General features: G+C 53.8%; 2 protein-coding genes across 4 annotated transcripts; both read left to right on the forward strand.

The window, feature by feature from the left end:
• Positions 1–1,243: 1,243 nt before the first annotated feature.
• On the forward strand, positions 1,244–14,691 carry BAIAP2L2 (BAR/IMD domain containing adaptor protein 2 like 2). 3 transcript variants are annotated; one of them, XM_009665215.2, is made up of 14 exons: positions 1,244–1,499; positions 2,490–2,565; positions 2,851–2,937; positions 4,115–4,176; positions 4,805–4,876; positions 5,478–5,594; positions 6,024–6,170; positions 6,324–6,476; positions 6,818–6,956; positions 7,728–7,947; positions 9,083–9,154; positions 9,502–9,682; positions 11,626–11,666; positions 12,473–14,691. In XM_009665215.2, the coding sequence occupies exons 1-14, from the start codon at positions 1,461–1,463 to the stop codon at positions 12,546–12,548; spliced, it is 1,482 nt and encodes a 493-aa protein (XP_009663510.1). In that variant the 5' UTR covers positions 1,244–1,460; the 3' UTR covers positions 12,549–14,691. The 3 variants fall into 3 exon arrangements, with proteins under 3 accessions (XP_009663510.1, XP_068798384.1, XP_068798394.1); XM_068942283.1 differs by having other exon boundaries at positions 1,269–1,499; positions 2,248–2,565; XM_068942293.1 differs by having other exon boundaries at positions 1,286–1,499; positions 2,251–2,565.
• Positions 14,692–17,164: 2,473 nt separating this feature from the next.
• Positions 17,165–25,314, forward strand: SLC16A8 (solute carrier family 16 member 8). The gene is made up of 5 exons (XM_009665214.2): positions 17,165–17,302; positions 19,489–19,785; positions 20,298–20,441; positions 20,987–21,850; positions 24,664–25,314. Exons 2-5 carry the CDS (start codon positions 19,557–19,559, stop codon positions 25,059–25,061), a joined length of 1,635 nt encoding a protein of 544 aa, XP_009663509.2. The 5' UTR covers positions 17,165–17,302; positions 19,489–19,556; the 3' UTR covers positions 25,062–25,314.
• Positions 25,315–25,711: the final 397 nt, after the last annotated feature.

Below are 25,711 nucleotides of genomic sequence, written 5' to 3' on the forward strand. Positions count from 1 at the left end.
CTTGTCTCTCTCCATCCTGCAAGGTCCCAAAGGGAGGGACTCTGAGCTTGCAGTCTCTGCATTTCTTACAGATAGAGAATAAGAAATTGGGGACCTTGAGACATGGAATTATGCCCTTTATGTGGATTGGAGAGATGAATGGCCTGTCCCTGAAGCCAGGCCTGGAGGTGTTTGTGTGGTGTGGGTGCATTGGCTGTCCTACAAAATACAGCATTGCAAAGCTTTGCTTATCAATTGCAGCCAGTGGAGATGCTTTGGGCCAGCTCCGATATAAGGATCCACCTGGACTTTGGCCAGCCATAAGAAGAAACACTGAAATCCCTCGGGATACAAATGACTGGGCTTTACCTTTGTGTTATCCCCAAAATGTTACTGAAAGAGGTAACCTCTGCAAGACTGATTGGCCTGGTGCCCACTGATACCTAGAGACGTGGCTGACAGGAGTATGGGTGCTGATCGAGCCATGAATAGGGTTTAAAAACTGATTACCTGCCTTCTGATCATTAGTTTCACAAATGAGATTGTGGACTAAAGTGGTTATTAACATGGAGCAAAGGTTTTATTTTCCTCAGATGATGGAGGGTCTCACCTTCCTGAGGAAGGCGTCTTGGCTGGATTATTGAGTACAAAACCCCACACCTCAGGATGTTGAGAACAAATGTTCCCTTCTGCTCTTTGCCTGTGGCTCGCACTCTCCCCTTCTCTTTGTAGGCCTGCACTATCCTGCAAGGGCTTCCCAGAGTGATGCCGCGCTCGGCATCCTGGCAGGCAGGGAGAGCAGGACTTTTCAGGCTCGGGCTTGTGCCTCAGACTGACGAGCCTCAGTGACACCAGGAGCGGGAGGGAGGAGGGTTGAGACCTGGGGTCGGGGAAAATAGTGCACAGGGAAGGAGTTAAACCTATTTTGCGCTTTACCTTCCCTGTCCCCCATTACTGTCTGCGATTACTGGCTGACAGGCATCTTCTGACTGGCGATACCTGTGGGGTGAGGGACCTGAAGATGCTCCACTAGCAGAGCAAAGCTGAGCAAGCTGTCCCCTAGCGGTGGAGAGCTGGAGGCAGCAAGCTGTAAGGAGGTTATTCTGGCAGGTGGCTGGCTCCACAGGTGTCGGGATGAGGGGGAGCTGGGTACTGAACCAGCAATCAATAATTAAAGGAAGTGGTCACATGCCCTTGCTGGCTGTTGCAGGATTCCTCTCTCCATAGAGTCTAGTTACAGCCAGAGATCAAGTTCCAACCTCCTGGCTGGTGAATTATTAAACTCCAGCAGTGCTCTGTTCCCTTTATATCACGTATGTGTCTTCCTGCCGTCCTGCCTTGCCAGTGACGGACTCTTTCCATCCATCCGGCACTGTGGAAGCAGGGTCCTCTGTGCTGGTATAACACCTCGTGCTCTCCTTCACTCTACCCCCTCCCTCCCCACCACCACCTCTGTACAGGAGAGGAAAAAGGCTCAGGAGATGGAGCTGTCTTACAGATCCACCATCTCCATCTATAAGGTGAGTTCTGGCACCAAAAGCTGCTCCTGGCTGCCACGGGGAGACACGCAGTTGGGAGGAGGAGAGCCGTTTTCTGCAGAAGGCTCCTATGGCTGCATGACTGAGGGCTGGTTGCCTCCCTGGGCAGAACTGGAGCAACTCCTGTGGGCTGTGGGTTGCATTTGAGAGCAGATGGCTGGCAGGAGGGGAGTGTGGTGTAGGTCTTAGGGCAGATCCAGGAAGGAGCTGGGCAACCTGAGTGGTTTGGACATGGAGCATGTTTTGAAAGGGTAATGTGCCTTAACTCCTGCTTAGCACAGGCAATGAAGTTGGCTGTTTTCTCCTGTGCTGGAAGGAGCGGTTGGATCTCACTGATGCTCCCCTGTGCACATTTGTGCTCCAGCAAGGTGGTGAGGGCTGGGAGAAGGGGGAATTCCTTATTTCAGCCTCTAATCTCTGTTTCGTGCAGCAAATAGCTGCTCTGCTGTAGGCAATAAACACCTTTGATAAATAACGGCAGATAAAAGCTGAGAGGCTGATTTAAAACAGTGCATTACTTGTGTTATCAAGCTCATGAATCCGGTGGTTCAGCAAACCCTGGCCAGGAAGAAGGCACTTTCATCTCTGGATAACAAGTGTCCATGCAGGTCCGGGGGGGACAGTTGCTCTCCCAGGTTCCCTTGCAGTTAACCCCCATCTGCAGTGAGTGTGGGGAGATGGAGTGGGCCTTGGAAGAAAGGCATCTTGAGGAGATGATTTGGCTCTCCAGCAGGTTACCTTGCCCTCTGGCATTGCTTTGCTTCTGGCTGGCTGGAGAGGACTTGGGGCAGCCAAAGGTCTCAGCTATTTCCAGCACAGTGGTTGAATTTGCATGTGGCCATCCATCGTCGTGGCTGGGGAAGCTCCCTGGGTTCCTGCTGGACCCAGCGGAACGACAGCAGGAGGGCATCAGCCTGCTGAGGTCTCTGGAACATGGGGAAGACTGGTATTAACTTGCTTCTGCTTGGCCAGAATATCCTGGACCAGTTCAATCCTGCGCTGGAAAACCTGGTATACCTGGGGAACAATTACCTGCGTGCCTTCCACGGTGAGTGTCGTCCTGCGTGGCCCAGGCCCCAGACCATGCTGCTGTGTCTCTTCTGGGCATGTCCTATGTATCAGGAGGGACCACTGTCACCTGGGGCAAGGCCAGCAGTCTCCCCTTGCAGCATATCCTGAACTGCTCTGATGCACTTTTCTCCTGCTCCAGGACCTATTAACTGTTGTTTGGTGCAGAGGGGGAGAGATGGGGTGGCCCCTGTGCACTGCTTGTTGGGGCTGGTGATGCTGGGAGGCAGGCCATATCCTTACCTCCCTGCTCCTCTCCTTGCAGTGTTATCTGAAGCAGCTGAAGTCTATTTTAAGGCAATTGAGAAGATCGGGGAGCAAGCGCTGCAGAGCTCCACCTCGCACGTGCTGGGTAAGGCTTTCCCGCCATCCTCTGCAGTGTAATGGGCCACAGTTAAATTCTTTGGCATTGCCCCTTAGCTTCTCCCTTTCTAGGTGTGTGGTGGGGGAGGAAGGCAGCTCCTCTAAATGGTGGCCCGCAGTGCCAGGCCCTGTCCGCGCAGTGAGAGTCAGGTTTATTGTGTGGCTTTGAAAAGCCCCCTGAAGCCCAGCACTCCCCCCATAAGATCAATGACTGGGCCCAGCTCCTGGGAAAGGACCTCAGTGACGGACCTGCTGCAGAAACCAGTCTTTGCCAAAGCAGCCTGCCCTGAGAGCTGAAGTTTTCATCTCAGAGGAACCATTTTCCTCCTCCTTGCACCTGTGAGGGAAAATCTTGAGAGCATGGACTGGCAATAGCTGATAGAGTACTGTCTTCCTGAGCCTGTAGCCAGCTGAATTGGCAACTCACATTTGAGGCACTTACATTCAGTGGTGCCATCTCATTCTGAAGCCTAATGATGGCTGCTAAAAAAATGTTTGGGGAACTGTTTACTGCTAAGCATTTTAGTAAAAAGCTTCCAGCAAGATGTGTTCCCTCTGTAATCTCCTACATCATCTACACACTCCATGTTGTTCCTCTCTTTCCTGTCATCAGTCTCTTCCTTTCACAGTTTCAAATACTAGCACTGGTGAATCGGGGCCAAGCCCAGCATCAGCAATGAGGGGAAGCACAGGCAGGTGTGGTGCTGCACCCACTCTCTGTAGTGTGGCGAGAACTGTGCATTGCATCTGAGGTACCAGTGGGGGCAGAAAGTGGGTCCATGGAGGCTGTGGCAGAGGAGAAACACAGCGCAGCATGCCCAAGGTGTCCAGAGCCCACGGCAGATCATGGTTTGCCTGTTGGCACCTTGTCCTGCAGCACAGCACTGGTCTGGGAGCTCCTTGGGCTGTGGTATTCCCGTGTTGGCAGTAACCCCAAGCCTGGAGACCAGTGCCAGAGCCGAGCCCCAGGAAGGATGACTACAAGCCTCTCTTAGGGTGCAGAGAGCAGTGCACTGCGCTATCTATTGGACTTTCACACCCGTATATCAATCTGCTGAATCTCATGCTGCTGATAGGGCTCCGTAACGGCCATTTTGCTCTTCTTCTGTGGGAGCACAAGGAAGTGGCTGTGGTATTTTTTCATCCTTTCCTCTCTTTCCCTGAAGGTGAAATTCTGATGCAAATGTCCAACACGCAGAGACTCCTGAACTCTGATTTGGAAGTTGTGGTGAGTGTCTTTCCTGGGGGCTGATGCAGGTGCGGAAGAAAAGGATGTTCTGTCCCACAGGTTGCCAATGTTTGCCCAGCTTGCCCTGTCTCCTGCCCTCTCATGTGTCTGCTGGCAGGTGCCTGCCTCCTCACCATCCCTGATGTGCATGACAGAGATGTGCTATGGAGGTGGCATGCCCAGAGCCTGGCTGTTCAATTTTGGGACTGTCTAGGGACTGTCACCACTCTCCACGGGCAAGAGGTGGTGGATGCGCAGCAGACAGAGCAATGCCTGGCTCTGAGGATGAAGCATGGCTGTCTGCTCTTTCCTTTGGTGGCACTGGTGGGACAGGAGAGGAGGGCATGCTAACCTTTCCTGACAGCTGCTGTTTGCTCCTTGCGTTGAAACTTGGGGATTAGTGGTCTGGTGGGTACCTGAAATGGCATTGCTTGGCAGGCCGTGCAACCTCAGGCTGCAGGGCTGCTCCACTGGAGCCATAATGGCAGGAGATGCACATGTATGGCCTCTACATGGGAGCCGAGAGAGTCACTGGCTCTGTTGGATTTGCGGAGCCATCCCACACTGCAGTGCATGCAAGACTCCATACGCAAAGGGATAAGCATGACGGCTCCTTTGCCTCTTCCAGGCTCAGACCTTCCATGTGGACTTGCTGCAGCACATGGAGAAGAACACCAAAATGGATGTGCAGTTCATTAGTGTGAGTGGTGAACTCTCCTCCCCTGCCCTCCCCTCCCCAACCCTGCTCAATTCCCTCTCCCCTCAGCGCAACGGCTCTCACTTGAGCGCCTGAGGTGTTTCCCCAACTTTTTAGGGCAGGAGTTAAGGGGGCTTCTCCCCATCTCCTCTCATGGGCCAAACACCACTTGTCTAGCTGAGGATGGAGGGCTAAAGAGGGCAGACGACTGTTCTTCGTGCAGTGGGACTTGTCCAGCGGGACTTGCCCATGCATTTGGGTCCTGTATGTTGGCCTGTGCCACTGTGGCCAGGCTGGCCAGGCTGGCGATGCTGGCATGTAGTATCAGGGACAGAGAGAGAGGCCTGGGGACTTGCTCCCAGTGTGGCAGGAGCTGGGAGCCAGTTCTTGCTCCTTCGTCTTGAGGTTCATCGGCACTGTAAGGCCCTTCAAAATAAAAAGGAAGGAAAAGAAAGGAAGGGGGCTGGACACTTTCAAGAGGTGCAGGTCATGTCTGCTTTTGGAGGGGCACCAAATGCTCCATCACCCATCAGAGTGGGCCCATGCTGTATCACAGCGTGCCTGGGGCTCTGGTTCCTCACTGTGCCTGGTTTCTCCCTGGCAGGAGAGCCAAAAGCAGTATGAGCTGGACTACCGGCGCAGAGCCACCAACCTGGATAAGTGCATGGCAGAGCTGTGGAGAATGGAGAGGGCCCGTGATAAAAACGCACGGGAGATGAAGGTGAGCAGGTGAAGGTGACTGCAGGAAGGGGAGTGGAAAATCAATCTGATAATTCCTCTGGAGTTAGGGCTGATTTCTAAGCAGCCTCGTCCTTCCTTTGGAAGCCAACGGATTGTGTCCTGAAGTTCAAAATTCAGAGGGTTTATCTGGAAAGGAGGTCACGCCTTTTCTGCAGCATGCTGCTGACCTGTGGAACTCATTTGTGCAGAATCTGCCAAGCCTTTACCTCATTCAGCAAACTTAAATGTGCAAGGGCCTGGGCCCTGAGACTCTGCACTGGCCCCTCTGTGCTTCTCCAGCACTGCAAGTAGACTGGGAAGGTGGTAGATGTGATCACTCTTTTCAGTCCTTCCCCTCACACGTGCCTAGGTGAGCTCACTCTGCTGGATTTATGCTGACCCCTCCCTCTCTCTTTCCCCCATGGCCCAGGAGAACGTGATGCGATTGCGCTCAGAGATGCAGGCGTTCATCTCTGAGAGCCAGAGAGCCGCTGAGTTGGAGGAGAAACGCCGATACCGCTTCCTGGCTGAAAAGCACCAGCTGCTCTCCAACACCCTCCTCCAGTTCTACAGCAGGGTATGGCCCTGGCGTGTGAGGGGCCAGAGGGGGCATGCAGGCAGGAGGGCCCCAGGGCTGGGCAGCCCTGTGAGTGAAGGCAGTGTCTGAGCATGGACTGGGCAGAAAACTCCCATTTCAATCACTGCCTTTTTTTTCCCTTTCTCTCCCTAGGCCCGGGGCATGATCCAGAGCAAGGCGCCGCGGTGGAAAGAGCAGCTGGAGGCCAGCCGCAACCCCTCGAGCAGCCACGCTCAGGGCCTCCTCACTGCCTCCCATGGCCAGGGCTATTCATCTGGCCGACTCACACCCACCCACCTCGAGATGGTGAGGAGCATGCAGACAGCCCCCACCTTAGGGGTGGTGAGGCTGGAGCTCCCCCTTCCTACCTGCAGGGCAGAAGCCAGGCCCAGTCCTTGGGACAGTGGGTGGTGAGGCTGGAGCTCCCCCTTCCTACCTGCAGGGCAGAAGCCAGGCCCAGTCCTTGGGACAGTGGGTACTTGGTGCTTGTGGCCTTTCCTGGATAAGAGTAAGGGAAGTGTATATATGGGCTGCAATGGTGGAATGTGCTGGGTTTTGTTTTCTGAGAAGGACTAGGTATCTCAGAGCATCTCCCACATGACACATCCTCTGTGGAGTTTGCATTTGACCTTCTCTCCTTCCAACAGCCCCAGAGACCCCTTGAGGATTTTGTTTCTCCCACGGCTGGGAGTAGGTCCAGTGTCTTCTCTCAGGAGCCTCCAGAAATGAGACTGTCTCCTCAACCAGAGCCCCCCAGGCAGCCCCTGCAAAGGACACCGTCGGCTGGTATGAGCCATGTTCAGCAGGAGCAGCACTGGGGGGAAACAGTGCTTGGGCCTCTCTGGGAACAGCCTGGGTTGGGTTTGGGAGATATCACAACTCTCCATCAGACTACTGAGAGGCTGACCAAAGTAGGGGGTGCTGAGCTTAACCTTTCAGAGCAGAGTCCATCCAGGATAAGGCTGGGTTCCCTGGCGGGGTGTGTGAGAGGTGGAGAACCCACAGATGTGCAGTCTTCAAGGCTCCCTGGATGAGGATGGTTGGTTCTCAGTGGAGTTTCCTTTTGGCAGTGTGCATCACCCCAGTGCTGCTAGATTAAATGTTATTCTGCCCTACAAAACCCATCCAGTTACCTCATGTCTTATCATGAATAAGAAGCAGGTAAATTTCAGTTTGAAGTGTTAAAAGCCGGGGGGGGGGGGGAGGGGGGGGGGGAAAGGGAGAGGAGGAGAGGAAAAACATGACCTAGCTGCTCTAGCAGGGCCAGGAAGCAGGCCATCAGCCAGTCACTGTAGCAGGCAGTGCCTGTGCCCTGGATGTTTGGCTAAAGAGGACATAATGCAAAGCAAGTGGTTTCAGCATTAGTTGATTTTCTTCTGCAAGATGAATGTTTAACCCTGTCCTATGCTGTGCGCTGCTCTCTCCCCCAAGAGAAGACCTATAGAATACCCTGTAGATTAATTACTAGATTAGGGAAGTGCTGGTCCCTTCCAGGCAGCGTGAGTCTTGCAGGAGGATGCTGGACTTCAGCCAGACCCTTCTGATGCTTCCCTGCAGGTTTCCTGCCTACTGGCCGTACTTCCCGTTCTGGTTCCTTTGGTGAAGGCAGCAGCAGTGAAGGTAGGAGAAGCACCATGGTGAGAGTACGGGCTATCGTGCCTCATGCAACGGGAACCAACCGGACCCTGCTACAGTTTGACCTTGGGGATGTCATCATGGTGCTGATCCCAGAAGCGCAGAATGGCTGGCTGTATGGCAAGCTGGAGGGCTCATCCACGTAGGTGACTTCTGTGCTGTATGTTGGTGCAGCAGGCTGATTCAGACTTGTCAGGTCCAGAGCCTGGAGACTGAAACATGAAATGGTCTCCTTTCTCCCCTCCCAGCAAGGCCTGTGTTGGTGCGTCACACTCAGCATCTCTGCTGTGCCATGACTAGCTTGAGGTGGTTGTACCTAGCATGGGGGCTCTCTGAGCTGAGGAGAGGTGGTGGGGCAGGGTGAGTGCAGGATGTGCTGCCTGAGCAGCCCCTATGAAGGCTAGGTAGAAGAGCCAGGGACCCAATGACCCCCTTCAAGTCTTGCATGACTGAGTGACTCCTGCCATGGGACCCAGCTCAAGGCTGTGTCCTATTGGAGTTACCTGAGAGGCCTGCTGTTTCTCAGTTCACATGGCAGCTGCTGCTGCACCCTCCAGCACAGTGTATGGAAACTGGTGCACCTAGCACTTACTGAATTACTCCACAGTTGCACTGCTGGCCTGCACCTCTTTGCCAATCCTGCTATTTCACATGGGATCTGTGCGTCATGCTCTGCAGTGAAGTTCACACTTGGACGCAAGATGAGCAAGAACAGCTTGTGTTTCTGGGGTGAAGCTGCTTTGCCCTCTGCAGAAGGGGATTTTCCCAATCTTCCTTGTGTTCTGGGCTTGGATCCCTTGTAATTGCTTACAGTCAGAATGTTTCTCCCTAGACTCTGCTAATGTTGCTTGCAGAAACAGTGATCTTGCCCAACCCTTGAGATAAGCAAGACCTGCTCCAAGCACGGGTGGAAACACCTCAAAGGAGGCTAGAGGAAGGCCAGGGTGTCAGTCAGCAGGGCATTTTCCTTATCTGCCTTGGTAAGCAAATATCTCTGTATTTAGTTATTGGGGTTCCAAGTGTTGAAGGAAATGCCACCTGCTAGATGAGACACAGGACAAAGGTCTTGATGGCTTCTCAAGGACTGTTTTGCAATTTCCCTGTGCCCTATCTAGGGGTGAAATCTGCGCTGAAACGCTATCACATGTTGTAGCTGCAGCAGCAGCTCAGTTGATGTGTGGGATGGATATAGATCAGTTCTGCTGTGCAGCTGGATCTGAAGAACCACAAACTGTGGTTGCCTGGAGCTCATTATCTTCTCTGTTTCTATGGCCTAGATGTGGCTGGTTCCCCGAAGCTTATGTCAAGCCTCTGGAAGATGTGAGGGACTCAGAGGAGCCAGCCACCAGGTAATAGGAGAGCAATTGTCCAGGCAGGAACTGAAATGCCTCCTTGTCAGTCTGTCATATCAGTGGGGTGCCTCTGTAGGGTGTGCCTGGTGGAGAGCTCCAAGCTCCATGCTGGAGCGTTTGCTGATGGCCTTGCAGGCCATGGCCTAGAGATCTCACAGGCTCACCCTAAATGACTTCACCAATGTGGGCATTATCCTCTCAAAGGTTTTTGCAGCTGGGTCAGTCTAAGCCGTGTGTATTTTCTTCAGAGGTCCCATGGAGACAAGCTGTGGTTAGCACCTGTGCTGACCCTCATTTCTTGCTCTGCTTTAACTCTCACCCTGCTGTCTTCTCTTCTTGTACAGGTCCTTCCCACTCCGAAGCAGTCACAGTATGGATGACATCCTAGACCATCCCAGCACTCCTTCCTCTGGAAATTACTGGCCTGCCACTGCCCAGGCCCATTTGCCGAGCCCACCTCCCACCTCAGTGGGTAGCAGCAGTCACCAGAGCAGGGTGGCAACCCCAGTTGGTTCAGACTCGAAGGTGAGTGTGGGAAGGGTGACCAGTGTGTATGGAGGCAGACGCATCTTTCCATCAGTGCTGGCTTTCATCCTCCAATGTACACCTCTTCTTCTTCTGTACAGGCCTATTGAGAAAGAAGAATGTCTTCTAAATGTTGCTGTGTACCCTCCTCCCTTCTTGAGGCAAGGGGTTCTGTTAGCGCTGCTCTCGCTGGCCTCTCTCACCCAATCTGTGCCCATGCCTTGTTCTGGTGGCTCCTGACAATCAGCGTTATGTTGGCAGATCCTCAGTGCCCAGCTATCCTCCCCTGAGGACTGCTTTTGTGGCTGTGCCCCTCTTATTTCTCTCTCTTTTTGCTCACCAGGGGCCCTTCAGTTCACTCCTTTTCTCCATGACCTCCCAGCCTGATTTCTGGTGGCTCCGAGGCAGCAGCACTTTCTGCTAATAGTAGGACCATGGAGTGATCAGGCTGGACTGGGGGAGGGTGACCAGCTAACAGAGATGCCATCCTTCTCCCCTCAGAGAATGGAGAGAGGCCTTGAAGGGCACCTCTTCCAGGTTTAAACAAGGGTTAGGTTGGGTGAGGGCAACCAAGGATGGGAAGGACTGACTCTGAGCTATGCCAGTAGGTGAACCTCTAAGAGAGGAGGAATTATTATCAAAGCTGTTTTGAGGTCACAGGTGGGATAGAGAAAGAGCTAGGGGCAAAGACTAAGAGTACAGCCATACTGGAGAGCCTTGGAACAGGGAGTCTCCCATCCATGACTTACTGATGACATATTGGGTAGGAAACCCTCCATCTATCACTGCTCCCAGCCATAGAGAATTTACTGGTTAAAGCTGAGGACGTGAGGGAAAGCAAAGATGGTGCTGCCCACAGGTTGTTACTTGCTCAGTCTCGTAGAAGGCTGGGAACCCTCCATCCCTGGTCCTTGTTTCCAAGTCAGTGCGAGGTTGGAAGCAACTGAATGTGTCAAAGGAGTAAGAAATGCAACATTTAATTATTCTCTTATTTCCCTTGATGTCTTGCACTGTGGCTTCAGGAGGCCTTGGGCTGTACAACATGGAGGCCCTCTGGGTCACTGATTGCTGTCTGGCCCCAGGACTAGGGTGTAAGGATAGACCTGGGGTTGAGCAATGAGGTGTGTGGCGCCTGCAAAATACAGTGGCAGAGCAATTTAGAGGTTTGGAAAGTCTGAGCCTTGCTCTGTACTTCTGCCCAAAACATCCTGCAGTTGAGCCAGGAGCAAATAGGTCTGTGTTTGACTTCCCAGATGGAACAAAGGTAGCCACAAATGGAGTGGCAGCCTTGTGTGCTGCCAGCTACAGAAACTGGTATGCTTTAACAGGCCACCACAATTGTCAGTGATCCCTCACTGCATACTGGCCAAGGATAAGGGCCACAGGGCTCAGCTCTGTCTTTCTCCATCAGGATGGGCCACGTTTGAGCAACGTGTGGTGTAGAGTAGGGTGTTTGCGCAGTGTACCACTACAGTTCTTACATCTCTGTGGATGCAGGAAGCCTGTGAGGGCACTGAAGATAAACTCGTTATCAGAGTGTGCGTGCAGTGTGAGGGGGGCATCTCTGGCTATGCTGGCAGGGTGAAATGTAGATCAGACTGCCTTTGTTTGCTGTGCTCTTCAGACATGACACTTTGGTGATCTGGAGCATCATCCTTCTTCCCCAAGACAGAGGGGGGGTGTCCTATGGGAAGCTGTGGTGTAGGGACCATCCCCCACCACAGAACTCAAGGTATTTGTTATCTACGGCTGCGAATTGTGGGCTTATGCAAAATGTGAGTGAATAAGGAGTCAGAGCCCTGCTAACAGGACTTGGGCTCCTAAGTCACTTAGGTGTTTTGTGAAATCTTCCTCCATGTTTGCTGTGTCTCCTCCCCAATTTTTGTCTCTCCATTCTCTTCCCCGCCCCAGATTGCTCACTGTTGCCTTTCTTTTCACTGCAGAAATCAGGAGTGTGGGACCAGCCCCCTGAACTCTTCCCACGGTAAGTCAGGCATGGAGTTGAGCTCTGGGATCAGCAGATAGGGTGGCATTAGTACTATTACTATTTAATCTGTTGGGTTAACAAATGTAGGAGGAGCAGGGAAGTCTTTGGAGGAAAGCCAGCTCTCGTCCTCCAGGACAGAGGGAAAAGTGGGTAGTTCTAGCCACTGCTGGCTGATAAGGCATTCTCCCACCTCTAGTACTAAGAGGTAGGAAAATCCTGAGATGGACAGACCTGCATGATCCTTCCCGTCCATTCTGGAAGAGCCAGAATAGCAGCTCACAGCCTGAGCATAGACCAAATTGACTTATGCAGCTCTGCTTGCTTGGAAAGAGCTGAGGAGGACCTGAGGCTTTTAGCCTTGATGTGTCAGGTCTGTGGATATGAGACTTGTCATAAACTTCTGCTTTCCTTTCCCCCCTGCAGCCGGGTTGGTGTCTCCATATGTTTCTAAAATGGTACTGTTGCCTCTTTCTGCTCCCTGACTCCTCGCTTGGAGGATCAGGGGCCAGAAGTGTAGAGAATGCTACTGGCAAGGGACAGCCTTATGCTGTTGTCCCTTCTTCATGATATGGCCACCCCAGAGGAAGGGCAAGGAGCCCTGAGGAGAGCCCAAGGAACAACCCTGGAACTTGCATCAGGGCGTGTTAATGATGAAGAAACACACTCAGTAACTAGCTTTACCTCACCTCCTTGGCATGGAGGTGGCAGGCTGGCAGGACTAAATAGCCTTTGCTTGGTTAGCAGGACCCCCGCATGGTCTTTCCAGATTTTCTGATGGTTGCCTATTTCCTTTCCCCTTTCAGAGGCACCAACCCATTTGCCACAGTCAAGCTGCGCCCCACAGTCACCAATGACCGCTCGGCACCCATCATCCGATGAAGCGAGGCTGCAGACAGCAGAGAACTTGAGCAGGGAAGGGGAAGGTGTAGAAGTGACCTTCTGTGAACCCAGCTGGGCAGCAGCTTAGTGCTACCACTCACGGAGTAACCTCTCTCTTTGCCTCCCTTCACTCTTGGCCACGGGGATCCGTCACGCCTGACTGTCTGGCAATAGGCCCTTGCTGCTCTCTCTGGCTTGCCCTCCCCTGTGTGATATTATTCTACCTGAGTGGAAGAAATCTGGTGTTACTGATGCTGGTGGCCTGGGAGAGGGGATGCTGGAGGTCTGGGAGCTGGAGGGATAGATGAGTAAGATCACCTGTTGCATGGGGCAGCACTAGCAGAAAGACAGAGATAAAAGTTTGCTAGCCCTGCTGTGGCCAGAGAAGGGTACTCGTAGGATAGTCCTTTTGCTATTAGAAAATAAACCCTGAGGTGGGGTGACTGCTAGAAAGGAGCCAGAGCTTGAGTCCAGCTGAATGGATTTGCAACGCCCATCTCTTTGCTCTTGGCACATTTGGTGGCTGAGTCTGTTTATGAAGGCATCTATCCCCTTCTTGCCTCTTGCTTGACCCTATCTCTGGCTGGGCAGACCGGGAGCGAGGGGGTGGGCAGTGACAGAGAGCCCAGCTTCCTGGCCTTCGTCTGATGGCTGTAAAGAAGGCCTTCTTGAAATAAAATGAAGGATCCTGCTTCTGTAAGTGTCCCAGCGCCTGCAGCCCTGACCTTGGCCACCGTAGCAGGGAGGAGGAAGCCCGGGCTCGTGGCTACTGTCAGGGCAACCCCAGGGTGTGACTGTAGCCCCTTTGGTTCAGCCCCTCGGCTGAACTTCAGCCGAGATGCATGCGGCTATCATGCAGCCCAGCCCTGAGGGCAGGCGACCACCTGAAGGACCATGCTTTTATTTCAGCGAGCCCAGGCCCTTCGTCCCTCTGCTCCCTAATGTGGGGACTGTGAGCCTGCACCAGCCCCTGCCATGGCGGCCGGAGGGTTTTGTCTTCCGTAGGGGCTGCGGCGTGGACAGGGTAGGCACTGGGGGGCTACGTGTCCCACAGCTGGCCACCACCCTGGCTGTCCTGCCACTGGAGGGCAGCAGAAGCTCATTTCTTGGCCCACATGGGGGGGACGCGCCATGCCTGGGCGGAGGGTAGGCCTGAGGCAGGAGGGCAAGGCCTGGCGGCCATCTTCTCCTCCTCTCTCCACGGGGCTGCGTGCCTCAAGGGGGGCCCCAAGCCGGCCCCTGGTGCCGTGGGGAGGTAACCGGCAGGGAGGAAGACGGTTTCCCCTCCCCGCCATAGAGTACCCATGGGGTCCCCTCTGGTGCGGCCCCACGTCGTGGCGGTGGGAGCCCTCCTGGGAGAGGAGGTGTGGGAGGCCGAGGAGCGTGCGAGAGCTGCGGGGCCTGCCTTGGCCGATTAGCCTTATTAATAGAAACTAAAGCCCGGCTGCCTGCTCTCCAAAGCCCCCGCGTGCTCCCCTCCCTGCACCGCGTGCGCCCCTTCCCCGCCGCCAGGAATGCGCGGCGGACGGGGCAACGTGGGGGCTGCCGGCGCTAAGAGGCTTAGGCGATTAAAGCAGGGGGGCCTTTCACTTCTGGGACGGGCGCGTGGTTAAATCCTACCTGTGGGCACAGCTGGGAGGAGTCCTGACCCGTCCGCTTCCTGAAGCGAAAGGGCTTTCTGCATGTGCGCGGCGCCTGCCCAGCTCGTCCCTGGCACCTGCCAAACCCGGACCGGGGGCTGTCCCGTGGCAGCTGCCAAGGATTATTATTATTTTTATTTTTAAATGTGGAGGGTTTAGTGAGCGTGTTGAACCCTGGCCGTGGGGCAGGCTGGATGCCCAAAGGGCTCTGTCGGGGGAAGGATGGCCGTGACCTGACTGACGGTCCTGAAGGCAGCGAGGGAGCGACCGTGCTGCCTGCCCCCAAAGCAGGGCAGCTGGGTCTAACCCCTTTGCCGGCCCTACAAGCCACCCGTGATGGCGCTTCCTCAGGTGCTCCTGCCTTGCATCTCGGCACGCGTCCCGCAGCCTTGACCGAGCTGCCTGCCGTAAAACCGGGCCAGCTCTTCTCTGGCCTTCTGGGGGAAAGGGCTTGGGAATTTCGGGTGTGCCTTAAAAAAGGAGAGCGTGGGGAGACTGTTTTTAAAAAAAAAAAAAAAAAAAAAGAAGCCGCCTTCCTCCTTTTTTTCCTCTGATTAACACGGGAGTCCGTTTCGTGCTCAGGGCTGTGATATTAAGGCAGCGATTCCCTGCTGCAGGTGCAGCTCTTTGCTGCGTGCCGCCGCGCGTCCTCTGCTGCAGCTCCCCCTCGTCGTGCCCTCGTCTGCTGCTACTCCCGCCCCGTCGCCTCCTTCCCTGAGCCCCTCGCTGCCAGCTGCGCCGTCCATCGCTGACATTCCCCCCCCCCCCAAACCCCTTCCCTCCTCTGCCCCCCTGGCGAATCCGCCGGATCGCTCTGCTCAGGCAAACAGTGAGGAGCCCATAGGCAGGCTCCGGGCTGCCTCTCGGAGCTGGGCAGTGGGATTACCGGGGGATTCGGGCTGAGGCAGGCAGCCACCTCCTTCCCATTGGCTGGAAAAGCCTCTTAAAAGTAGAGAAGCGCTGTCTGCCCGCTCAGCACCTGCCAGGCTTTGCCGACTTTGAAAGCGTAAAGCGGCTGCTGACCCGCATCGGCCCTGGGAAAGCCGTGGGGCGCTACCTGCCGGCTGGGCTGCAGCTGCGGCAGGCGGGGGGTTCCCCAGAGTGGGGTGTCCCCCAGCAGGGGACAGCATCGGAGTCTGAGCCTAGCAGGTTGCAAGGGGGATTAGCTCTCCGAGTGCCCTGCAGGGAAGGAGCGGGGCCACAAGAAACCTTTTGAAGGGCGACGGATTCCTGCAGGCATCAGCCTGTGCCTGGCGGACAGTGTGTCCACCATGGAGCAAAGAGCCAGCGGTGCCGTCTAACCAGGTGCACTCATCCAGAGCTGGGAAGCGCCGCCTGGACCAGTGTGCCGGGAGGGTGAAGGGAGAGCTGCTGACGGGTCCGCTTGGCCCTCGGGCGCTTGGCCTGTGCCAGGCAGTCGTCGCTTCATCGCGCAGGTCAGTGGTACGGAGGCAGGCTTGCACCAGAGCGCTGCTGGCATCACGGCTTGTCAACAGGACAGCTCACTCCAGGCCCGTGTTGATTTAATTCTGCAACGAATACTTTCTCAGGTTATTGCTTCTGGGCTGGGAGGTTGGTGGTGTGCATCCCGACCCTAGCATTTAATGAACACCCTTGTCCCCATCCCTACCGGGCTGGGGTGCCCGGAGCCATCCTAGTGCTCACATGGACCCTCCTGGATGCTGGTACTAGTGCAGCTTGCTGGGCAGAGCTTGACTTTGCTGGGCATCATCAAGTATCAGCTCCTCTGCGGTGGGAGCATGCTCTGTGCGCATCGGGGGGCTGGCAGCCGTGGCTGAATTTGTTGGGGTCTTTGGCCTCCTGGTCTGATTTGGTGACTTCTTCTGTGTCGGTGCACATCCTCTTTAGGGATGCATGAACTTAGATGCCGTGTTTTTACCTATGAATAAAACTTCTTAGCTGAGGAGGAAATAACAGCAAGCCGTAGAGTATGCAAAGGCAGGTGCAGGGTACACTGGTGCGATCACCGTGTGCAGCTGTGAGCAGACAAGCCAGCATATGCACTGATGTTACTGAGCGAGGCGGCTCCAAACTGCCTTGCTCAGAGCTCGGATAAATCACTGACAGTGCTGTAGGGTATTTGCCTTAGCGCGATCACCACAGGTGAGCTAGTCTGGTGCAGCTCATCTATTTCAGGCAACATCTAGCTGCAGTCAGGCAGATGCCCTGTCATGTGGTGCTGTACAGTTATGGAGCACTATGCAAGTGGATCCTGCAGGTACCCATCCAGCCCTAGACTCAACCAGTTCTGATGGATGTTCGTCTAATGCGCTCCTCAAAATCAGGTGGTGTTGATTCACCATTGATGGGTGATGCTACAGAAATCTCTGAAGGGCACGTCACAGAAATATTTTCTTGCTAGGACCCTGGGATGTTTATGGGAAAAGTGGGATGAAACAGAATGGCTTGACTGATACAATTCGATTTGTGGTACAGGAATAGAACAAGAAGAGCTGGGAGAGGGGCTTAGAACAAGAAGAGCTGGGAGAGGGGCTTAGATAAAAAGATCTGGGTATGTTTGGTGGCAGACATGCTTTTATTTGAGGTAGCAGTGTGCATCAGATGGTGCAGTGACTGAGGACTAGCACTAATGTAGAAATCTTTGCACTTTTGCAGCAGGTCACAGATGTAACTAGCTTGTCGGTCAAGGGGAGCTGGGAGAGGAGCAGCAGGCAGGCAATGGCAGATGCTGAGTGAGACTGTTCAGTCAGGCTGTACTGGTGCTGGTGACCAGGATGACACTAGTACGGAGGGGAAAGTGCGGGTGTTTGGAGCATGTATAATGAATCCTTTTGTCCTTGCAACGATTCTTTGGCTTGCAAATATCTTTCCAGCAGCCTATTCTCAGCTGATGTCTCTGCCACTTGTCAGTCCCTGAGACTTGGGTTGGGAGGGAGAGACTGAAAACAACCTGTCTGATTTGTGCTTGTGGCTGGTAGGGGAATATGGATGGATAAAGACAACTTCAAGACAACAATCAAGTTGGAAGCCTGCTGCGCAACCCCAGCTCTGCCACTGATTCACTGCATGGTCCTGAATGTGTCACTGAATTTGCCTTGGGTCTCTCCCATGAGAAAACACGCGCGTGCCTGTGTGAGTGTGTGTTTGCCAGAGTACTGTGTGTGTACATATATGGCTGGGAGGAGGGAAAATGCTGTGTGAATGCTCTGTTAGTTAGGCTATTTGTTAGTGCTTCTGGTTTTGCTCCTCTTAGCTCTGTCAGCAAGATCTGACTGCATGGGCTGAAATGCAGAGCAGCTCCTGCTGTGCCTTGGCTCCTGTGGTTCAGCCCAAGAGGATAGGGTCGTCCAGAAGAACGGCCTTAACCCGCTCTCAGAGCCAGATCCTGCTCTCCTTTTTTGTGGTTGTCAGGTTCCTAGAGGCTTAGGGAGCTCCGCTGCGGTGATGTGTGAAAGTGGCAGGCACCTGGGTGCTAGGATGAACAACTCCTCCTGCGTTTTCAGGAGCTAGGGTCCTCCAGGGAGAGGAAGGAGGGAGACCACTGAGGGTGGCTGGTGACTCCCATCCTACCCTTCCCTCTACAAGTTGATCTTGGCTCAGGAGCCCGATTAAAACCAACTGGCCCAAAAACACTTCCTGCCTTCTCATGCCAATGCACTGTGGGTGCAGATGGCCACGTCCCTCGCTGTGCAGTCCAGAACTGGCCTTGTTATCTTGTCTTGTCTTGCAAGTCCCTCCTCCTGCAACCCCAAAACCCCAATGTTTTTAGACCCTCTCAGAGCATTTCCTGGCCTTATTTCCAGTCTTGGTTCTGCATGCTGACCCTCCCACAGCCTCGGAAACACCAGTTGCTCTCCCTTCCATCAAGCTTCTGAGGTGTCACAGGGTAGGACCCCTCTTTGCATGCAGTAGCCCTTTATGGGGCTGACCCAACTTTTCCCACCTGTGCCTTTGCCTGAGGTTTTGCACTTGTTTAATGCTAAAGTAGCAGCAGGGCCACGAGACTTGGAGAAGATGTTCCCATTGCTTGTAGGGCACAGAGAAGAGGGACCTGCACGAGATACCCAGACCCAGACCCAAAGACATGAAGTTAGCTCTGTGTGCCCCATCCATAGGAGTGTCCTTGCCTGCTTGGCAGTCTCCAGTCAGCATGCGACTGCTGGCATTTTTCATGACTCCTGCACTAAGTGATGGGGACATTGCTGCCATCTCGTAGTCCTTCAGCCAAGGGAGCTGGGAGGAAACCCATGCTAAGGGTGTACAGCCAGCAGGAGAGTGCTAGGACAAACTGAACCAGGCAAAGCAGTGTGGCAAACTCCCAGCTTAGACATGCAAAGAGCCCCCTGCTTTCTAACACCTCTCAGATGCTACTTGGGAGCATCTATAATCCAAGGCAGTGACACTTTTGCATACATGCATGAAAATAAGCCTGGCTGACCAAGAAACTGAGGCCAGTGGTAGTGCTCAGTGCCGGAAGGGGTATGGCAGTGACCTGATACCTAGCAGAGAAATGAAAAAAACAAACCCACACCAGCCAGTTGGAGCAAAATTCTTGGGCAGCTTAAGAGTCCTGAGAGCAACTCACAAGACATCCCCTCTAATTCCCTCCTTCTCCCCCCCTTAGGCTTTCTTCCGGCCCCTCTGTGTAGGTACGGAGCCCTAATCTCTCTGGCATGCAAGTAACCACCACCACTGGTTTGCGTGCTCTCCCCCTTCACCCATTTCCCAAATGCGCTCCCTTGCAGCAGGGAGGGGAAGGCAAGGGAGAGGGTTGTGTGCAGAGGCCTCCCAGAGGAAAGCCGATGGGCTAATGCATCTCCTCTGCCCTGCTGCGGGAGGCTTTGCAGCCAGGCAGCTCCTGGCAAGCTCCCAGATGGAGCAGGTGAGGTGGGGAGAGGCTCGAAGACTGATCTTGGGAACCAAGGGAGGTTCACACGCCCGGCTCTGACCTTGCACAGGCCTGCAGGTGTGGCTGGATATCACACAAGGGTGTTGCTGCAGCCTCTCTCCCACCCCTGATGCTTCACCACATCAGACACAGCTGACTGCTGTCAGCTGAGACTGTGACCCTGCTTGGCTATGTCTGGCCAGGGGTTATGGAGCTGTGGGCTGCCCTGTGCTCGGTGGGGGTTTCCCACCTCTGCCCGCCCATGGCTTGACCCAGCACCCTAATGCAGCCCTGTCTTGCCTGGCAGGATGAAGGCGCAAAGAGATGATGTAGGTCCCTGATGAGGCACTTGGAGCCAGGAGGCAATAGGGAACGGAGAGAAACCTCCTTGCAGTAAACATTTGTGCTCTGTGCTCTTCTCTTCTTGCAGGGCCTGGAGATCCCTCTCTGTGTTGCCCTTCCTCTTCCCAGCTTGTCTTTCCCCTCTCAGACTAGACGATGGGGAGAGCTGACTCAGAGGAAGGGCAGCTCCCAGCTCCCGTGAAGCCTCCGGATGGTGGCTGGGGCTGGATTGTGCTTCTTGGCTGCTTTGTGATCACTGGCTTCTCCTACGCCTTCCCGAAAGCAGTCAGTGTCTACTTCAAGGAGCTCATGAAAGATTTCCATGTGGGCTACAGTGACACAGCCTGGATCTCCTCCATCATGCTGGCAATGCTCTATGGGACAGGTGATGCTTAGATAGGTTTCCCTCTCCCCAGAAGGTGCCTTCCCCTGCTCCGCTACAGGCCCAGACCATGTCCTGTGGTCTCTTTTCATACTTGCTGGCCCCAATCATGAACCAACATGCAGAAGACAATGGTCCCACCACTCCTCCTCTAGAAGCGTGCTGCGTTTCATGTGACCATCATCTCCCCTGCTTCAGGAGACCTCAGGAGTCACACCCCACCTCTCAACCAGCTAACACAGGGCTTTCGCCCTTTGCTGAAGCACTGCCTCTCTCACGCCAAGCCCATTCTTGTTATCAGGGGACGGGGACTGAAGGCTGGGTAGAGCAGTGGTCTCCATGCCAAGGCCTCTCTCACTTGGCCAGGCCCAAGGGCTGTGTATCTAATCAGCCAAGCAGTGATCTCTCTCATTAGTGTCTCATCTTCCCTGTGTGCCCCACTTGGGTGGGCTGCCCTTTTCCAGATGTCCTGTCCCCTTCTGGTCTCCTACTCTGGCTCCTCTGCTTCCCCCCAGGACCAGTATGCAGCATCATGGTGAACCAGTTTGGCTGCCGTCCTGTGATGCTCATCGGTGGGCTGCTGGCTTCCTCTGGGATGATCCTGGCATCTTTTACGACCAATATCATTGAGCTTTATTTGACAGCTGGTGTGCTGACAGGTGAGAGCGCCAGGGAGGTGGGGGAACAGATTTACCTGGGGAAAGGCTAAGGGCCTATCCTATCCTCCCTTAGCACTGCCTTGTCTAGCATCCACTCTCCCCTTACCCGTTTCCACTCACACAGAGGAGGCATCTGGTCCTGAATGTTGCACCTACAGGAAATGCATCCACTGGATTTAAACAGGCAGGGCCTGGCAGGTGAGGGGAGAGAGCCAGAAGAAACACAGATGAGGCCCAGTGCCATTCTGGCAACTGAGGGGGCATCAGTATATAGTGGCAGGGAAGGGAGGCAAAGGTAAGGCACAGGTCCTGCCTAAACATGGCCACAGCTATTAGATTCAAATACAGTTCAGGTAGGCTGTTAGCCCATCTTCTCTGGGGGCAACCCAACAAGGTGAAGGAGAAGAGGCTTGTGAGGAACACATGAATCCCACAATGGGACTTCTGGGCTAGAACAGTTTCAGGGGAGGTTTCAGCTTGTTGCAATGCACATGTCTCCTGTCCTTGCACTTCCTGTCTCTCTCCCGGCTCTCCTTCCCATATAGGTCTGGGTATGGCGTTGAACTTCCAGCCCTCCCTGATCATGCTGGGCACCTACTTTGACAAACGTCGGCCTCTTGCCAATGGACTGGCTGCTGCTGGAAGCCCTGTCTTTCTCTCCTGCCTCTCTCCACTGGGGCAAGTGCTGCTGGAGAAATTTGGTTGGCGAGGAGGGTTCCTCATCATGGGAGGCCTGCTGCTTAACTGCTGCACCTGTGGGGCAGTCATGAGACCCCTGGAGATGGGCCTGAAGCGGAAGATGGAGAAGGTCCAGGACAAATACGAAGCCAAGGAGATGCTGCCTATGGGAGGGAAGTCAGAGGAGGGCATCAGCACCACCGATGGAACCAAGAAAGCCAAGAAAGCCAAGAAGAAGTCCAAGAAAGGAAAGAAGCTGCTAGATTTTAGCATCTTTTCCAACCGGGGGTTTGTTATTTACACCATCTCGAAGTTCATCCTGGTCTTGGGTCTCTTTGTGCCTCCCATATTGCTGGTCAACTATGCCAAGGACACGGGAGTACCAGATACAGAGGCTGCATTCTTGCTTTCCATCATTGGTTTCATAGACATCTTTGCCCGTCCGGCCTGTGGCATGGTGGCAGGATTGAAGTGGGTCCGCCCTCATGTGGCCTACTTGTTCAGCTTTGCTATGCTTTTCAATGGCTTGACAGACATCTGCAGTGCCAGGGCTAGCAATTACACAGGGCTCGTCATCTTCTGTGTCTTTTTCGGCATCTCTTATGGCATGGTGGGGGCACTGCAGTTCGAAGTGCTCATGGCCATTGTTGGCTCCCAGAAGTTCTCCAGCGCCATTGGGTTGGTCCTACTTATTGAAGCTGTTGCAGTGCTCATTGGTCCGCCCTCCGCAGGTAGGTCTCTTGCTGCAAAACACAGGTGATTAATTTGGCTGCCGTTCCATTGTATTGTAGGTATTAGGCATAGGCACAGTGCTTGAATAAAGAGCCTGTTTCTCAATTTCAAATTTCCTCTGGAAAATGAAATCGGAAGTGAAAAGTCACAGTCTCACTCCATGCACCACAACACTTGATTCTGAGCAGGGGCAGAAGATGAGGAGTGATATTTTTCTCTCAGCTTCACTCAGAGACCTGAGCAATGACAGGCATACAGAGCTATCCAGAGTGGCATAACTTCCAGTGTCCCTTAGTCCTAACTTGGAAGGCACTTCTATTTTGTGCTGGGATCCAGGTCTCTGACTTTGCTTGTGAATGTTGTATCAAACTGTGTTATAGGCAGGGTCAGGCATATGCTGCAGGCAAACCTTTGAGGGACAAGACCGGGAAATTTCAAGTTCTCCTTGGTGTCTATGGCCTTTTGACTGATGCTGTGAATAATGAATGTAATTTGTGTTGACTCCAGCCCCAAGGCACAGGCATGTTTGTGGTGATCAAGCTTGCCAAAATAGTCTGTAGAGCCACCTCAGGCATTTGCTGTCCCTTTTTTTTTTTTTTTTTTCCTCATGGAAACTCATGGCTTCTTAGCCAACCTGGGCTAGGCCAGAGTCCCTGTTAAGGTCCATGCCCCACAAGCAGCCTGTTAATAGGTTGTTCAGTGGAGAGAAAGCCTTCACCCAAGAGGCTGATGTAGGTTCCTGTTAACTGTCTGATCAGGTCTGTTGAAGTCAAATCACGCCAGAGGACCTCTTCCAAATGAAGAAGCACAGTTCCCTGAATGCATGATTTGCTAGGAAGGGTCGGTGACAGACTATGAGCAAATCCCCAGGCAGGGATTGATCCATTGCTTCCTGCACTCCCTTCCTTCCGCTGCGACACGTGGGTTAAAGCCCATCAGTGAAAACCTCTGTGTGAATGAGCCCTCCCCCCCCCCAAACCCAGCATATATTACCCCTAGCAACTCCACCCAGCTCTCAGGTTAAAAGCTGTAACAAGGAGAAGACTCTCTTGATGATGATGATAGCAGTAATTCCCGTCCCATCTTGTCATCTGCAGGGTAGGTAAAAGTCACAGGCCAGAGGTAGTGGGGGGTGGGGGGGCTCCAGAAATTGGTGACTTGGAGGTAACTGCAGAGAGGCTGTGGCAGGGGGAAGTGGATTTAATGCTGCCTTGCTCCCATGACCTGGAGTCCACAGCTCTTCGTCAGATGACTGATGAGAAAGCAAAAAGATACTAGGAAGCAGAAAAGGTGTTTATCAAATATTGTGTCCTGTGTGGCAGTGGGCCAGCTCCTTCCAAGAACAGGACCTGGGAGTTACTGAAAGAGAAAGGAAAGGGAAATAAGAACTGAAAGACGTGGATGAGTTTTTACATGCAGGCCTGTGCTTGGCATGCACTATTTTTCACATAAGGCCAGCTGGTGTTTTGTACGGGACAGGACATAAAAGATGACTCAGTGTTTGGAGATAAATTTTTCTGGGCCAGGGCACTTCACAAGAGAGGAGGAAGGGGGATTGAAGACTGAGGCAGTGAAGCCAGGACACACAGAGCAGAGGTGGATAGCACCCATATCTTCATAGCCCCAATGCTGTACATGGCACTGAGCGCATCACCCTGGGCAATTTGAGGACAATATCCCTTAGCTCTCCTGCCTCAGTTCAGCTGTGCCTTGGTGGTGTGTAAGCGAAAAACAGGACACAGACGGTGCAATGTCACCTAAGCTGGCCAGAGCGGAGGCCAGGAGGGCCAATTCGTGACTCCCACCGTCGCTCCAGGGCAGCCAGCTACTGCAGGACCCTGCTAGCACAGGGAGCTTGGGCTTGCTGGCAAACCCAGCAGCTTGGACTTGGGGGGAGCAGCGCTTGTCTGGAGGAAGGGGTTGAACAATGTCGCTTTGTTTGGTGTAATCCTCCTTTGCTGCTCTCTCTCTGCAGGGTTGAGGGGGCTGAGGAAGTTTGGTGTAGGATAAGCCACACACACGCACGCACGCACGCACACACACACACACACACACGCTTTTGGCTCTGCACAGCTTGGGTGAACAGGGACGCATTCACCCGCTGAGGAATTCGCTGCGTGTCTCTCATGACCACCCCGGGAGGCAGCTCAGCGTGCCCCGAGGCTGTGCTTGCGCCTCACACCATCGCACAGAAGGCACCAGAGGTCACATGCAAAGTCAGGAGAGCACGGGCCTGGGCAGAAGCATCTGATCATCACGGCCCTGTCCCAGCTCAGTGGGTGCTGTGCCGGCTGCACCAGGGTGGTCGTTCAGGCTCTGGGGAACCTGCATGCCTTTGCCAACCTCAGTGCATTCAGGCCCCAGTCCATACCTGATGATTTCTGTGCCAAAGGGCTGCTGCTTCTCCTCCTCTGAATGTTTTCTCCCCATGATAGATTAAGAAATAGCAATGCCTTTTCACCTTTTCTTTCTTTTCTAAGACTGGAAAAGCCAAGTCCTTGGAGGCTGGTCCCAGGTCAGTGAGAATATGGCCTGCCATATCACAATGACATGACATCAGTGTGTCACAAAGATTTAACCCTGCCAGAACAAAGGCAAAACACCAAACTCACGCTCTTTTACAGTACTTTCCTGGTGGCACAGAATACCTTTCAGTTTTCCAGATCCTTGCCTAGGATTATTTTACATATTCAGGCTTCCTGCTCTTCCCTTGAGAAATGGTTCCTCAGCCAGACACAAGTGCTGGAGGTGTGCTGGGGTGTCCGTGCAGGAGTGCTCAGGCTAACTGGCTTGTTTCTTGCCCTTCCATCAGGCCGCTTGGTCGATGCTCTCAAGAACTACGAGGTGATCTTCTACCTGGCAGGCTCTGAGGTGGTGCTCTCGGCTCTCTTTCTGGCCATGGCCTCTTACTGCTGCCTTAACAGGGGTAAGAAGAAGGCACCTCCCCCGGAGAAGTCCCCCTCAGCAGGTGGCGGGAGTGACACCGAGGAAGCCGAATCTGACGTACAGGAAGCTGAGGAGCACAGCAGTGGCAACCACCAGCCGGCCCACAGCACTGATGATGCTGTAGCAATAGCCAGCGAGGAGGCGAACCATGTGGCTGCAGAAGAGCAGAGTGGGGAGGGAGGCGGGTGTCCCGAGGGGGATAGGGAGGTGTTGCCACGAGCCAGCTGCACTGCTGACCAGATGGTGGAGCGGGACAGCTTTTAGCCAAGACAGAGGAATCAAGATGATGCAAATGGATGTAACTGGCCTGGTTTGCATGTAAATTGGCATGGGAGGGTAGGTGGGCTGTGGGGTGGAGGAAGGTGAGGCAGAAGCGGATGTAAGAAGTAAGAGGGAGAGAGAGTCTAATTAATAGCTGGTCTTTATGTATATATGGCCACATACCTACTCAGTGATATATCTACTTGCATACTGCACCCATGCTGGTACAACACCGCCTCAGCGCAGCCTGAACACCAGAAAACAAAACAAACAAAAAAAACCCTGCAACAACAACAAAAACCTTTCTCCTCTCCCTCTGAACCAGCCCTGGAAAAAGTATTTTGAAGAGACTGCACAGGACTTTCCTTTCCGTCTGCATTGTCACAATACAAAACACAAACACCTAGAGACTCTTTGTATCAGATCGCGTACTCTTTGGTCTGGTGGCTTCTAACCCACTTGCAGTGTCAGGACAGAGCGAAGAAGCCCAGTGTTCCAGTTCTCGGAAAGACCGAGGGCAGCCGCCATGCAGCAGGCCTGGCCTGAGCTTGTCTCCCCCCTCGGGAAATGCAAATTGGGAGCTAACACATGAGGGGCCAGGTCAGGCTATCTGGAAGTTGGTTTGGGAGGTGTAATTCAGAGTCGTCATAGGG

This window comes from Struthio camelus, chromosome 1 (genome assembly GCF_040807025.1).
Source record: "Struthio camelus isolate bStrCam1 chromosome 1, bStrCam1.hap1, whole genome shotgun sequence".
NCBI classification, from domain to species: Eukaryota; Metazoa; Chordata; class Aves; order Struthioniformes; family Struthionidae; genus Struthio; species Struthio camelus.

Excerpts from the sequence above, each read along its gene's own strand:
- SLC16A8 (XM_009665214.2), top strand. The coding sequence starts at position 19,557 with ATGGGGAGAGCTGACTCAGAGGAAGGGCAGCTCCCAGCTCCCGTGAAG. Across the intron at positions 19,786-20,297 it reads GGCAATGCTCTATGGGACAG|GACCAGTATGCAGCATCATG; the intron begins GTGATGCTTAGA and ends GCTTCCCCCCAG. Across the intron at positions 20,442-20,986 it reads GACAGCTGGTGTGCTGACAG|GTCTGGGTATGGCGTTGAAC; the intron begins GTGAGAGCGCCA and ends CTTCCCATATAG.
- BAIAP2L2 (XM_009665215.2), top strand. The coding sequence starts at position 1,461 with ATGGAGCTGTCTTACAGATCCACCATCTCCATCTATAAG. Across the intron at positions 4,177-4,804 it reads ACTCTGATTTGGAAGTTGTG|GCTCAGACCTTCCATGTGGA; the intron begins GTGAGTGTCTTT and ends TGCCTCTTCCAG. Across the intron at positions 11,667-12,472 it reads CCCCCTGAACTCTTCCCACG|AGGCACCAACCCATTTGCCA; the intron begins GTAAGTCAGGCA and ends TTCCCCTTTCAG.